This window comes from Cavenderia fasciculata (genome assembly GCF_000203815.1).
Source record: "Cavenderia fasciculata unplaced genomic scaffold Scf_Dfasci-G-o-80e12.f1-5, whole genome shotgun sequence".
Taxonomy (NCBI): domain Eukaryota; phylum Evosea; class Eumycetozoa; order Acytosteliales; family Cavenderiaceae; genus Cavenderia; species Cavenderia fasciculata.
The window spans coordinates 956883-971919 of NW_004457735.1; the positions used below are offsets into that span (position 1 = coordinate 956883).

General features: G+C 35.9%; 7 protein-coding genes across 7 annotated transcripts; 4 read left to right on the forward strand and 3 right to left on the reverse strand.

The window, feature by feature from the left end:
* Positions 1-737: 737 nt before the first annotated feature.
* On the forward strand, positions 738-2596 carry DFA_05203 (N-terminal delta endotoxin domain-containing protein; the record flags this gene model as incomplete). Its single annotated transcript, XM_004360867.1, has 6 exons — positions 738-962; positions 1057-1197; positions 1330-1541; positions 1637-1994; positions 2193-2481; positions 2559-2596. 6 exons carry the CDS (start codon positions 738-740, stop codon positions 2594-2596), a joined length of 1263 nt encoding a protein of 420 aa, XP_004360924.1.
* A 302-nt stretch (positions 2597-2898) lies between these two features.
* DFA_05204 (uncharacterized protein) lies at positions 2899-3665 on the reverse strand (the record flags this gene model as incomplete). The annotated part of the gene is made up of 2 exons (XM_004360868.1): positions 2899-3372; positions 3441-3665. 2 exons carry the CDS (start codon positions 3663-3665, stop codon positions 2899-2901), a joined length of 699 nt encoding a protein of 232 aa, XP_004360925.1.
* Positions 3666-3717: 52 nt separating this feature from the next.
* Positions 3718-4387, forward strand: DFA_05205 (uncharacterized protein; the record flags this gene model as incomplete). The annotated part of the gene is made up of 2 exons (XM_004360869.1): positions 3718-3775; positions 3993-4387. The coding sequence occupies 2 exons, from the start codon at positions 3718-3720 to the stop codon at positions 4385-4387; spliced, it is 453 nt and encodes a 150-aa protein (XP_004360926.1).
* A 163-nt stretch (positions 4388-4550) lies between these two features.
* DFA_05206 (uncharacterized protein) lies at positions 4551-7801 on the reverse strand (the record flags this gene model as incomplete). Its single annotated transcript, XM_004360870.1, has 3 exons — positions 4551-4720; positions 5320-6246; positions 7777-7801. The coding sequence occupies 3 exons, from the start codon at positions 7799-7801 to the stop codon at positions 4551-4553; spliced, it is 1122 nt and encodes a 373-aa protein (XP_004360927.1).
* A 445-nt stretch (positions 7802-8246) lies between these two features.
* Positions 8247-12803, reverse strand: DFA_05207 (uncharacterized protein; the record flags this gene model as incomplete). Its single annotated transcript, XM_004360871.1, has 13 exons — positions 8247-9127; positions 9201-9689; positions 9778-10158; positions 10246-10522; positions 10768-10814; positions 10897-11141; positions 11219-11413; positions 11515-11580; positions 11694-11759; positions 11848-12129; positions 12222-12392; positions 12487-12607; positions 12692-12803. The coding sequence occupies 13 exons, from the start codon at positions 12801-12803 to the stop codon at positions 8247-8249; spliced, it is 3333 nt and encodes a 1110-aa protein (XP_004360928.1).
* Positions 12804-13721: 918 nt separating this feature from the next.
* On the forward strand, positions 13722-14470 carry rps9 (ribosomal protein; the record flags this gene model as incomplete). Its single annotated transcript, XM_004360872.1, has 2 exons — positions 13722-13734; positions 13920-14470. 2 exons carry the CDS (start codon positions 13722-13724, stop codon positions 14468-14470), a joined length of 564 nt encoding a protein of 187 aa, XP_004360929.1.
* Positions 14471-14606: 136 nt separating this feature from the next.
* DFA_05209 (uncharacterized protein) lies at positions 14607-15027 on the forward strand (the record flags this gene model as incomplete). Its single annotated transcript, XM_004360873.1, has 2 exons — positions 14607-14615; positions 14827-15027. The coding sequence occupies 2 exons, from the start codon at positions 14607-14609 to the stop codon at positions 15025-15027; spliced, it is 210 nt and encodes a 69-aa protein (XP_004360930.1).
* Positions 15028-15037: the final 10 nt, after the last annotated feature.

A 15037-nucleotide genomic window follows, 5' to 3' on the forward strand; every position in this document is an offset into this window, starting at 1 on the left:
TTTCACATCAGATTACCACCAATACTAAATAGACAACGATGAGAACTTGAATATTGATACAGTACCAGTAGCTATGATCGATCATACACTTTTTAATTTTTATTCATACAAGCTCCAATTTATAAATATATAATATAAATATTTTATCTTTAAATCAAAAGAAGTTCTGGCAAGATGAATTAAAACTGGTTATCTCAAGTTATTAGTTCAATAAATAAATTAGTAACAACAACAACAACAAAAGAATGCATTAAAATATCTAATTCCATTTCTTTTTTTCTAGCTTCTTCGTCTATGGCTCAGTGAACTTCCCATGATTCAACGGGGAATCAACACGCAAACCGAAACGGTTTTTTGCAAAAAAAATATCAACCCAATCAATTTCTTGTGGCACCCTCTGTTGAGGTCACAAACTCCTAAAATGGAAACAAAAGCTTTTAATTTGCAAGGTATCGCTGTGTCTGCACATGGAACATTCTACGAAAAGATTTTTTAATACTGGAGGTATGCTCGTTTTTGGATAATAATTAATGGTGTACCACTAAGATCTAAATCGCGATACACCAATTTGATATGGCACATGTGTGCTGGGAACTAGATATAGCCCAACATCAAAATATCCCCCAAAGAATTATAACCATTAATTAAAAAAAAATTGGAAACCTATTTAAACGAACGGTACGCAAGCACGAAATAGTAATAAGTAATAGTAATAATATTAAATCAAAGTTATAATAATGGAAGCATTAGTTGAAACCAAAGATTCAACATCAAGTATAGTCAGTAATGACTCAATTCCCCAAGTGGAATTAAAGGACAACAGTACCACCACAGATTTATCCAAAGATATCAACCATCTAGACCGTGATGCAACGCTTAGCATGATTGATTTGGGAACTTTGATTGGTGGTGTTATTGGAATGACCCCTGTTATTGGATCGTTTTTGTCTGCTGGCTTTACTGTAAATATAATTCTATAGAAATACCTCAGCACAGCATTGCAATTGTTTGAAATCTAATATTCAATCTTTATTTATTATTATTATTATTATTTAGGTTATTTGGGATGCATTTTTTTCATCAGGAACAAAATACGTTAGCCAGGAAGATTTCGAAGCTGAAATGGCTGCTCTTTATCAAAGAATCGAGAAACTTATCAATCAACGGTTGGATCAAACTGAAGCTCAGAATGCTCAAGCAAGATTTCTTGATATCCAAAATAGAGGGAACAACTTTAACGATCTTTTGACTATTTTTGTTTCGAGACATCAATCAAAACTAGGCCAACCTACCAAATCGTCAAGAGTACTTCCATCCCACCTATTGCAGCTCGACGATGATGAATTAAAGAGTGACATCAGAGCACAATTTCTCAGCTACAAGGATTCTTTAGAAGGAGCCATCATCAACTTTTCTCAACCTATCTATGCCCATCTACTCGGCAACCTTTTGACAGTGACAGTCTCCTTTTATGCAGTTTTTATGAGGGATTGTATTATCCAAGGACAGGGTTGGGGTTTCACTCCTGAATATATTAATGGGTAATTATTATTATTAAAACCATTTGTTTCTTTTCTAAATCACATTTAAACTAATACTATTATTATTATTATTATTGTTATTCCCTCATATATAGAACATCTGATGGAAAGGTAATAGGTCTTGCACAACAATTGCATCAAAGAATCTATCAATTCAACCTAGATTATGCATATTGTGATTTTAGATACAATGAAATTTTAAAAACTGGCAACTATCCAGTCAATCTCCCAGATGGCTCTTGCATTTTAGCTAGTCGCAACAATGACTTGGATTTGGTTTTACACCCCATGGATTTAAAGAGAATTATATTGGACACCACCATCCCCAAATATCTCTTCAAGCCTCCTGTTGCCCTCTGTCCTGATAGTAACCCTGGTACCCAAGAGTACACAGTTGATCCCTCAGACTCTATCTTTTATCGTGATCCAAACTCTGTCCTTCATGATCATGTTGTATGTACTCACTCTAGAGTTTTAAAAAAGATTAAGCAATAGCATCTATATAGATTTCACACAGATTATTAATATCTTTAATTACTCTCTATGTATGTCAACACACAACAGGATCCTATTGATGGTTATCTGTGCCCTGTTATATTGCCATCGTCCAATGTTACCTTTATGATCGCAGGAAATGGTTATTATTGGCAGAGATTCAAAATCAGAATTCATATGTACAACTCGCACCCAAATACTTATCCCTTCCAATTGAAAGTCGGCGATCATGACTTTGGAATGATTGATAAGAGATACCTTGTTGCAATGGGTGATGTCCAACCAACCTATTACCAACTATTCCAAATGTACAGAGAAAATCGAAAAACCCCAAATCCTACCGATATTTCTTACTCTCAACTTTATGAAATATCAGGTGAATTACCTAATATGGCTGATACTGCCATTGTCACTATCTCTAATGGAGCAGCTAATCAGAGTACTAGTAAGTTGAAAACGGTTTTTATTCATTTTTAAACTTTGATTCTAATTTTTTTTTTTATTACCTATCTCTCCATATAGACTTTATTGGTTCAATCAATATTAGAGTGAACCAATAGGCAATACATTCTCAAATTATAATTAATTAAATATATAACACCACATCCAGCTGGAGGATTTGATTTCCACAAAAAAAAAAGAAACAATTATAAAATAAATAAAAATGATCTGTATTTTTCAAATTGACCATTAATTAAATATCAAATTATATAAAAAAAGTATGTAGTATCACAAGTCATCGACCTCACCACACCGTTGGAATAAAGAGGATCATCAGAGATGATTGTTGTTGTTTGTTTTAAAATAAATAAATAGTAGTATGAGGGAGGAGAGATTAATCATCGTCCCATTTTTATTATTATTATTTGTTTGATATCTCGCTTAATTCGGCGTCTTGGTTGATGTGTTCACTGCTTGCACCTCTAGAGGCCCACCAATATTTGAGACGACCATGACGAATAATCTTGGCTACGAAAAATCCAACAATGACAGACACCAAGGCTGCACCACCGACGGCAATGCAAACAGGTACCAAAACCTTTTTGATCCACTTGCCTTCCTCTGAGATCTCCTCGCCATTGGCATTTGATCCACCATTGTTGTTGCCTCCAGAGGAACCCTTGTCCGAGCCAATATACAACAACACTCCAAAGTTTGTAAAATGTGATGTGTTGCCACAAGTATGATTGGAGTGTTTTCCACAACGTACAACATTGCTTGCTGGCAATGGAATAGTTGCAGTTCCATTATTCATATCATCATCATTGTCTTGTGATCCAACAATTTTCCATTCATTTTGTGTTTCATTAATAAATGATAAATAACTTTGATTTTGCTAAAATAAATAATAAATAAATAAATAAGTTTGTTGTTTATATTTATCTATATAAATTGATTACATACATTTTGGAATGAAGATTTTAATTCAAATTGAATTGATTTTTTAAATAATGAATAATTGCCAAGAGTAATATCGAAAATCAAACTTTTGACAGACTCTCTAAAAGTAGTGTTGGAGGTGATGTTGAATAGAGAACCACCGGATATAGTGTCGAGATAAGAGTCGTCGCTTTGCTTTAAATGTACGTATTCCTGTATCTCGGAATCATAAAAGTTGGCTGGGAACATGATGTAGCCGTAAATAGCCAACTTGTTATCCATCTGTGATATAATAGGTACAATGAAATCTTTGGTTGAATTGATTGGTGATTTAATTTCAACTGTCTTTAAATATGTAGGTAACTAAATCAAAATAAATAAATTAATATTAATACTAATAATCTTTGATTTGTTTTGATTTAACTTACAATTCCACAATTTTGACAACATTCTGTTAAATTTGAAACACAACTACCTGATAAACATTGGTATTTGCCAATTGGACAACCGTTGTATTTGAATGGTTGACAAGTGGCGTTGGTACAGGTTGGACAGGTCGAGGAATCAATGACACAGGAAGAGTCACCACATCTTGTTTTGTTGGCTCCGCAGGGGGGCATGGAAGGACAGGTCGTGATGTTTTGGTGGCACTCACCATTCCAGCAGGTGTAGTTGTAGTTGGGGAGCGGACATGCATTGTTGACTGGACAGTTGTTGGCCGAGTCGACGCATCTGTTTGGCTCGGATGGACACTGGAAGCGCGAGCAGTTGGAAAACTTGACGGCGATGAGTCGGTTGTCGCAGAGAAAGGTGTAGTCGGAGCTGTTGCCAACGACCGTGTCGTCGCAGAGGATGGCCTGGTCGGGACTATAGACGATGGTGTAGAGTGTGTTGTTTTGGCCGGCTGTCTCAATATTGACACGGGTCTCGGTGCTGAGAGAGAGGCCGCCAGATCCAACCGTGACAGTTGACCCGACATCGAGTGTGAGGCGGTCGGGTATGACCTGGTCCTGCAAGTTAAAGACCACGTCGTCAATGACGAGGTCGGTCAGCGGGACGAGGACGGCACCCGCAATGTCGATGGTCGACGACACGAGCTCCAAAACACCCTTGACCAAGCCAAACCCGAGTTTGTCAAGGATCGACAGGTTCGAGTTGGACAACTTTAAAATACCCGAGTCGACGAGCAGCGACTTGGCAACGACTGTCAGCGAGTCGATAGGAAGCAGCTGCTTGACGATCTGCAGCGAGGCGACGCTGGTGACAAGTCCGCCAAGCGACTTTATCTGTGCGTCCAAACGGAGCTGCATGTCAATCGACGCTTTGAGTGCGAGGGTGGCACCCTGTCCGAGGACAAGACGGCCACCTCCCTCAATGAGCGTGACGGTCCCTTGAGGCGAGGTTGTGAAGAGTGAGAGTGCGCCATTGAGCTGGAGCAACGAGCCGCCCAAGAGGCCGACACCCGAGTCGGTGGCAGACGAGTTGCCGAGCAGGGTCAAGTTGGACAATGGACCAGTCACGACAATATCAGAGACCGTTGCGACCAGTCCTGTTATCACGGTCGGCAGGTTGAGATTGAGCAAAGAGTTTTGGGAAAGGGTCGCACCCAAGATGGAGCTCGAACCGCCGTTGAGCGTCGAGTTGGCCAACACCAGACTCTGTATGGTGACACCCAAGTTGGTAATATCGAGCTTAGACGAGCTGCCAACCAAGTTGCCAAGCGACAGATCACGGTTGAGGAGTGCATTCGAGTTGGTCATGTTCAAGAGATTACATGTTCGTGAAAGACCGCCGTTGAGTGTGCTGTCCTTGAGTGTGGCGGTGATTGCGATAACCGTCGATGTGAGTGGAATGTTGACGGTCGATGCCAACGATGTCAGACTGGTAATCGACGCGTTTGTACCAGTGTTAAGAATAGACGAGCCTGCCAAAGACAGTGTCGCAATGGTAGCCTGTGTGCCGAGATTCAACGTCGATGCGGTCAATAGAGACACAGCCGACACAGTGCCAGTTAGGCCAGACATTAGAGACGACTGTGAAATGGTGACTTGGCCAATAACAGTCGATGCGCCATTCACAATATTGACAATCGAGTTTGTCGATAATAAAGTAGTGACCACTGCATTTTGATTGAAAAGTACATTTGATTGAGTGAGGTTGAGTTGGGTAAAGGTGCCTTGTAAACCAGTCGTTATACTCGTGTTGAAAATAGATAGACTGTCAATCAACGGCACATTGACAATGGGCGGTACACAAGAGTCTATCAAAACCACTCCAAAGCTCAACCCAATCACTGAGAGTGAGCTTGCCAACTTGAACACTGCGCTGCCAAGTTTGGCTATTGCTCCAGCCGCAGCACTTGCACTTTTTTTTAAGCTAACCAATGCGTTTGGAGTGACAAACTCCATTTTCGATACGACATTGGATGCTACTGTCAGAGCAGATACCTCCATCGATATATTACTACCCACCCATGTTAGTGTCGATAACGGGTTGGATGAACTATCCAATAGATAGTTGAATTCTATTTGGGGCAAGAGTACAGGTCCAGTCACATTGATCGATGATACTCCACTAACAGATATCTTGCAGCCTGTCAGCACTGAAAGATTGCCATCAACCACCAAAACGCCAGACAACAATTGAATTTGTCCGTTGCACAATAAATTGCCATTGACTTGGACTAGAGCACCAGCGATTTTCAATATACCAGAACTCGAAAGATCCAGCCCCGTGTCAATCACAGTATTGACCAAATAGTTTAGAGTCGATGTTATAGAGCATAAATTGAGAACTATGAGGCACAAACATCCTGGTGGACACACTGCCTCTACAAAAAGTATATTTTCAGATATATATAATAATATTACAAATAATAATAAGTATGCTCTTTTATCCATTATTTTAAATTTTGAAGTATTGTATGTATGAAAGGAGGGGTGTAAGGGGAAAAGTATTTAAATAAAAAAAAAAAAAGGAAAAAGGAAGTTGGGAAAAAAAATATCGGAAATCACAACGATGTGATTAAAAGTGTAATGTAAATCTTAAAAATTAGATTGATGAATAAAGGATGATAGATATATAAATATAAAATATAAATATAATATAGGATAGATATCTAAGTGGTGGGAAAGTTTAGGTGCTAAATTAAATGAATTAGAGAGACGAGTAGTAGGATTTAATGATTGACATCAAATTCAAGTGGTTTGGAAATTGATGATGATGATGAGTGGGTGAAATGGTGTTGTTGTTGTTGTTGTTGTTGTTGTTGTTGTTGTTGTTGTTGTTGTTGTTGTTAAAGAATTTGCCAAACTAGTACAAGTGGATAAAGTTGTCGCGATTATTATGTCTCACTATATTTAAATTAAATTAAATTAAAAAAGTAAAAGTATCCAACCATTTGGTTAGGAGGAACATTGTTTGTTGTAAAGAGAGAGTTAGTTTGATTCATAGTAGTAGCATAATTTGTGTAATTGTAGTAAACCATTACTAAATTTGCCACACCACCCCTACCCCTCACTCTATTGTCATGGTATGGGAGAATGATCATTGATCATTGATGATTGAACTCGCCATCGCCATGCCAAACCAGGGTTTTTGTTTGTTTGTGGGTGGTGTGTATTTTCTCCTTCTCCCCTCAATGTCAAGCACATTGCATTGGCATTTACATTGAATTTAACAACATACCAATATTGCCACATTTAAACAATTGAGTTTAATTAAACTTTGAAACAAGAGGTGATTCACTTTGTTGGTTGGATGGGATCACTAACGTCAATGTTGTTGGTATTTATGATCATCAACACCTCACTTGTGTTTTGTATGAAAAAGTGATGTGGATGGTGAATGTGTGTGTGTGGTGGGGGTTACTGTTTTAAGAATATGTGGTTGATCTAAAATGATTGATTAGTGATAGTTTGGAAAAGTAATGACTTGGTTGTTATTATTATTATTATTAATATTATTTTAATAGTTATGTATTTGTCTGTATCTCTTTATTCTAATTCTGTCTATGTGTGTGCGTGTATGTGTGTGTGTGATCGAATAATTAATTATGATTATTATTTTTATTTTGTTTTGTTTGGTCTATTGTTGTGCACGATGGATAGTTTTGTTGTTGTGATGGTTTATTGCAAACAAACAACATCCAAGGGTTATGTAACGGGGGTGTTCTTTGCCTCTTCTTTGTGTTCGTGTTGTTCAGAAAACAACAACACCCTCCTCACTCTCACAATGTGTGTGTGCCACAATCAAAGAGAAACAGAACGAAAAATCTACACAAGCCGCACGTGTACGAACTCGGCCTTATTTTTTGACATCATCATTCATTTTACGATTCGAATTAATTAATTTTAATCACTATTTTTCAAATATCTTTGCATCATTATTTGAACCTGGATTCGGAATGCGCACTGTTGTTCGTATCGACACGTACCGTCGGCTTTGTTCAATTTTCTGATTGATTGCCCCTTCCTAGCTCAATCATTTAATTTATTTGAATGAGACTGTTTGTCTTTTGATCAACCCAATCAAATCTTTCATTCACACATTATTGTTGCAAGTGGAAGAGATACAGAAGAAGTGGTGGTGCTTCAGTTCATCTAACCATCAACACTCGCGAGCATAAAGGTGTTATCACCAAAAGTTGTTGGATTTTTTTGTTTTTTTTTTTAAATAGATATTTATTTTGATGATCAAAGAATTGTTTTCTCGAATCTAACATATCAAAAACCATAAAAGGAAATGACCAAGAATGGAAGGAAGGTTGCCTTTGTCTTGAACAACCCAATACTTTGGTTGTTGGGGGAAAAACGAAAACGGTTTTATTGTTTATTGATTATTGGATTCCATTTTCTTTAATTTAGCATGCATTGCCTTATTGTGTCGATTGAAGATAATTTTCTTCTTTGTGTATAGTACTGTTCCTACAACGATAGCTACCAAACCAATTCCACCGACTACACATCCAACAATGATCTTCCAAGTGTTACTTGAACTATCACAATGATCACCTGGTTCATTGACAACTAGTAATGGTGTGAAATCGGGATCGAGTATACATGTTTGACATTGTGGTAAAGTAACACCAATCATGGCAACTGACTCTTGATCATTGATTTGGGTTTCATTGATGAGTAGTGTTTGTGAGTAGGTTGGTCGACCATCTGCCAATGCAAAATCAATAAATCTACCGTTGAATTGAACATTGTCTTTGAGTACTCTGAGGTATTGAAGTGTTCCATAATCACCGTATGTAAAAGTGTCAATATCTGTCTTTTGACATTCGTATTCAATCGATTGTTGGATATTGACAGTTGACTTTAACACTACTCTGAGTGTTGCGACGTTTGAAGAAAAGATCCAGTTGGATACTCCAACAGACAATTTTATAGCATTTGGATCGAGTACCAATACTTGACCACCAAATGGAATCGTTCTCGATTGTGTAGAAAAGGATACATTGACTGTGACCAAAGTATCTTCCAACACACTTTCATTAGCAATCACCAACTGATAGCTTGCACTAACAAGTAGTGAATTGTTGGAAGTTATATTCGTCATCCAATTATTGGTCAATAACTCCTTTACAATTTCATTATCCAATCCTATTTCTTGAATGGCAACCAAATCAAATCCAAATTCTACTCCATCTACATCTATTTTTGATGATGGTGATGTTGTATTTGGTGTAAATGTTGAATTATCAGTAACTTTTAAAAAATAAAATAAAAAATAAATAAGTAAATGAATCAAATTTAATTAGATGTTTTAGTAAGTTCTTACATTGAGTTAGACAATTATCAACTGGATTATATTTTGGTTCACATTGACATTTTCCATTTTCATCACAATAACCATGACCAAAACAATTTCTTGTTGACTCTTCACATATTTCTTGTGGTGTCTTTGGATTTCCTCCAGATGTACTTGATGTAGTGGTAGTTGTAGTAGTTGTTGGGGTAGATGTCGTAGATGATGTGGTTGTACCACCAGAAGAAGGATTAATAAAACGAACCAATCTTTTACCATCAAACATGAACCCATTCAAATCCAACTGAACAGATGCAAGACCATATTGTGTAGGTGATGACTCGAGTGTACAATTTACATTGGTTTGTGAAGTCTCACCAGCATTGACAATACAATTCATTGTGTTGTTGATCTTGATGGATATACCAGCTTGTCCAAATGGTCCAAAATCACCCATTAAACTAATTGATCTTTGTGTTGTACTTTGATCATTTACAACACTAGATGTTACAACTGGATATGCTAAATAAAAGAAATAAAAAAAGATATGAATATTAATATATTAAATTTAATTATTTATAAATTTTTTAATTTACATTGCGATACATACATTTTGAACAATTATTATAATAACCACCTTGATTGATATTACATATACAATCTCCATTTGGAGTACAAACACCATTTCCGTGACAAGATTTTGTTAAAATCTGGCATTGAGATTGGAGTGTCAGTAATTGGAATGTATAGGTATTTGAATATCCATCGACAGTGACATTGTAGGTAACCATACCACCAGTCATTTGGGCAGCCAATGTACAATTAATAGATGTTTCAGAAATGTCAACAATATTACAAATTGATTGACTGTTTTGACCAGGCACCACATTTTGAATAGTAACCGATGCTTGTTGAAGACTTGTTCCAAAATTACCAATTAATTTAATGATTGATCCTACACTAACATATTCATCATCATGTGCTACTCTTTCTATCATTGATATTCTAAAAATAAAAAATAAAAAGAAAGGTTAAAGTAAGTCATAAGAGTACTCTTTTTTTTTTTTTTTTTTCATACCTTGTAAATAAATAATTTCATGGTATACTAGATAATAAGAATTGTGAACGGTCATATTTAGAACTCCAAATGAAAGACCAGTAAAAGAGAATGCAGAAGTACCTGTACTATTTTCATATGTGCTAATTGATGGAATAAAGTCGATGATGCCACCAAAGGGGTATTGATCATAGTTGACGAAATCATAGGACATTTTCACAATGGCCTTGTTAAATGGAAGTTGTTTGATTGTGGTTTGTTTAATGACAAACCCAACTTCTACAACGGTAACAGGAAACTGATAAGTAGGATAATCGTTACTTAGACTTAATGTAAGTGCACGTGGGGGACCCGAGATATTATAGTTCATTTGAAATTGTAACTTTTCATTTGGGATTATCCTTGTGATACTGTAATCCGGTGTACTAATTCCATAACCAATATTTTGACCTGTAATAATAGTCTATTTTCAAGTAAGTATAAAATAATTATTAATATGACATAATACTATACTATATATATTTTCTATATGGTAATTCTTACATTTCCAAAAATCAACACCATACCTGTTGTACTTGTAAGTTGTATATCTAAAAAATTGAAAAATGGTTTTGATATTAATAGAGAACAAAGAAAGAAAGAAGTAGAGACCTAGGTGTTAATGTAACTTACCACAAGCAAATTGTTGGGGTGGAGGTTGTTGGTTTGTAAATTTTGTGTAACAAGATAGACAGTCTGGAATTGGTGAAATGGCAGTAAAGGCATAAAGGAACATATAAATATTGCAAACTCTGGAAGTGTTGAGAGGCGTGCTGAATAGTGGATTGTATTGGACATTCAAAACAAAATTAGGACGCATATTTTGTAATAGGAAATCAAAATCTACATCTTCTTGTAAATTGTTATTATCATAATAACTATTTAAATATTATTAGATTTGTTAGTTTTTTTTTCATCCCATACATATATGTGATAGAATAGATAGATAACATACGCTGAATCTAAAGTGTCGGGGTATGGGATATTGGGAATCTTTGTGAAATTGGAATTACTAAAGGTTATTGAAGAGATGGCAGGTGGAAAGGTTGTGAACGGATAAGTAGTTAACATCTTACTCTCAACTGTGAGACCTGAGAGTTGATTCCAATTTGTTACATCTGGTACATTACTATTCCTCCCTTTAATGGTCCTATACAAAAATATATAAAAACCAAGTAGTTAGTGTATTTGCTGCAGGTTATCTTGCTTTAAATATAGATTATTGTTGTTGTTATTGTTGTGATAGTTTACAAGAATTGAATATCAGTTGGGTCTTGAACATGGATTGTATAAGTACTATTTTTACCCAAGAATGATCTATATAAATAAATAAATAAATAAAAGAGGTGTATAAGAATTAGGATCAATCAATCAATCAATCAATCGTCTGTCTGTTCATAATGTGACCATTATGATCGTCTGATACTTACAAAGCTCCACCATTTGTTAGGTTATGATAAAATGTAACAGATGTATTGGTCGTACCCGTAAAGATCCTATTCAACAAAAAGTGTTGGTTTGATTAGTTGATTTGATGATGATGATCCATATCTTTCTTCCCTAGTACTAATAATAAATACATACAAATAGTTGAGACGAGGGAATGATTTTTGAAGCAATGTAAATGTGAGTGGTCCAGATGGTGCCATGGTGATTGTTAACATGGTGACATTTGGTAGATAGAGTGATCCATCAATAGTTAGAGCTGTCAATGCAGTGGAAGAAAGCTTAATAGTCGTTGCCTTGCTATTATTAAAAAGATTTGTAATAGAAGTTACACCATCGCCAACGATTGAAATAGTATCCAACAATGAAAGTGTCGATATATTGGTTGGAATCGTAGTGACAGTTGGTTCGTTTTCAAGACTATGTGATTAAAATAAATATTGATTAAAATGTGTCCCAATACTTGCAATACATATGTGTTTACTCCCTACTCTATCTATATCTATACATACCGTAAAATAGTAAGACTGGCAAAGTTTGCAACATGGTTGATAATAGATTGTGATGGGTCTTCAACGGTAACAGGTTGTGAAAAGCCGATATAAAGTTGGTTCAGCTGTGGAAAGGAGAGAGCACTTATGTATCCTGGTGCTCCAAGTGAATTATAGGTTTTATCAATAACACTGATTTAAAAGATAGATAGACAAATATTAATATATAACTATAGCTTTGTAAAGTACTCCCTCTCTCTCTCTCTCTCTCTCTCTCTCTACATACATTGAAGTAATATGAGCAGGTGATGATGATTCGTTACACTCAAATACAACACTACTACACAACTCTGTATCCATCGGCACGAGTAAACGATACTGTTTGATTATCCATATTGCACTATCATCTGATTACCCATGAAATAAATAAATAAATATGTTAGAATCAAATCATCAATCAAATCATTGTTTTTGTTTTGCATCCAACATACATTCGTTTTGGTCAAAAGTCAGAGCAGATACATAACCTAAACTAACTGATAATATTAAAGATATAATGGATAGTACCAAAAATACTCGTCTATAGTTATCTCTAACAATCATTTTATATATATCTCTCTATTTCTGTATGCAAATGAAATGAACGAGAACCAGAGTTCAGCAGACCTGTTGTTTTAAAACGGCCTACAGAAGAAATGAATGTTTTATAATTAAAAATCAATAAATATCCATCGTTGGGTTTCACTGATCGGGTTCCTCTGCATACGCGGATGGGTTTGTAGAGAGCTACCAACGTTGTTTGCAGTGTTTTTTTTTTCCGTTTCTTTTTGGAAAATGAATCGATACTCTCTCTGGTATTGGTATCCAATTTTATTCAAAAAAGAATTCTAATACATATAATTACTTTTCTAAAATACCAACCTTTCTCTCTTGTCTAATCAGACGACAATACAACCAAGATCATCATCATCACCACATCTTTTCTTCCTAATAAATATATTATTATTTTTCAAGTTAGTATAGCGAATACAAGGTTGTACTTCCTTTTAATTATTAGATTGATATGATATGATATGATATGATAGACAATCGAGATCATAGCAATATTGCATATGTTTACAAGTACAACATTACAAAGTCGAGTGATTTGTTAACCTATACTGTATATCACTCTATTATTTCTTTCTCTTCTCTTTTATCTCCTTTCTTCCTCTCCCTCTTTCTCTCTTGCTTATCTCTCTCCTTCAACAACTTAGTAATAACACATTAGACACTTTAATTATCTCTTTTGATTGTGTGTTGTTCTCAAAAGAAGTGTGAACTCTTTGGTTGGCACATCATCCTCATTGTTTTTTTTTCTATCGGGCGAAAAAATCATCGTATTAACTGAAATTTGAATCATTTTTTGATTTTTTGGTACTGCTCACTCTCTGCGCTCGGTGGGTGCGCAGCTCAGACTGTGCAAAAGCAATACATCTGCTATTGATAAGACCCTTTTACTCTTTCAGGTGTTGATCGAAAATGTCAAGAAACTGTACGTGTCTATATTATTCTATACTATCTACTCTCTGACACATAGGGTGTTGGAGTACAGCATAGGGAAAGAGAAGAAGAAAGAAGAAACAGGATTATAGCTAACCACAATACTCTAAATACTACATATACATTACACATCATCATCATACACTACTCTATCCCCATGATCATTCAAATAAACAGACAGAAGAACAAGCACAACCCCACGTCGTCCTTTCGAAAAGGCCAGAATCGAAAGTGAACTCAAGGTCATTGGTGAATTCGGTTTGAAGAACAAGAATGAAGTCTGGAGAGTCCAACTTGCCCTCGCCAAGATCCGTAAGTCTGCTCGTGAGCTCCTCATTCTCCACGAAAAGGAACCAAAGCGTATCTTCCAAGGTGCTGCTCTTCTCCGTCGTCTCCACAAGATTGGTGTCATGGATGAATCCAAGAACAAGCTCGATTATGTTCTCGGTCTCAAGGTCCAAGATTTCATGGAACGTCGTCTCCAAACCTTAGTCTTCAAGCAAGGTTTGGCCAAGTCCATCCATCACGCTCGTGTCCTCATCAAGGGTAGACACATCCGTGTTGGTAAGCAATTGGTCAACGTCCCATCATACATGGTCCGTGTCGACTCTGAAAAGCACATCGGTATGAACCCACGTTCTCCATTCGCTGGTGGCAAGCCAGGTCGTAACGCCCGTAAGGCCCTCAGAAACAAGTCCTCCAAGCCAGCTGAGGAAGAAGAAAACTAAACCATCTTCTGTTCAATAAATTTTAAATATAGTAAAACAACGACGACGAAACATATCGTATATATATATTTATATATATATATATAGACATCATTCCCATTCATCACCTTCCAATCATTTTGGGTTATCCATCACTATGAACTACGTATAAATTTATCTTTGCACCAATAAGGTCATTGAAAACCTTTTACTTTATCTGTTGAATAATATCCAAATGCCCCAATATTTTGGATGATGGTTGGTAAAACCTAATTATAGGATAGAATACCAAATCTTTTGCTTGATTCATTCAAATCCATTTGTTCTTTCCATTCATTCAATTATAATTATTATCTCTTTACTTTTTAATTATTTAGTTTATCATGGTTCAATGTTTTAAATGTACAAGAGAAGGACATTATGCCGATCAATGTAATGGTTATGACAATCCTCCTACTTCTCGTGGTGTAGTCAACGGCTTGAAATCAATAGAACAAGCACAAAAGTTTAAAGCAGCTGCTTTCGGAACTGCCAACTCTACAAATGGAACTGTTTATTATCCATTTAATAAAAAGTAATAGTATTATA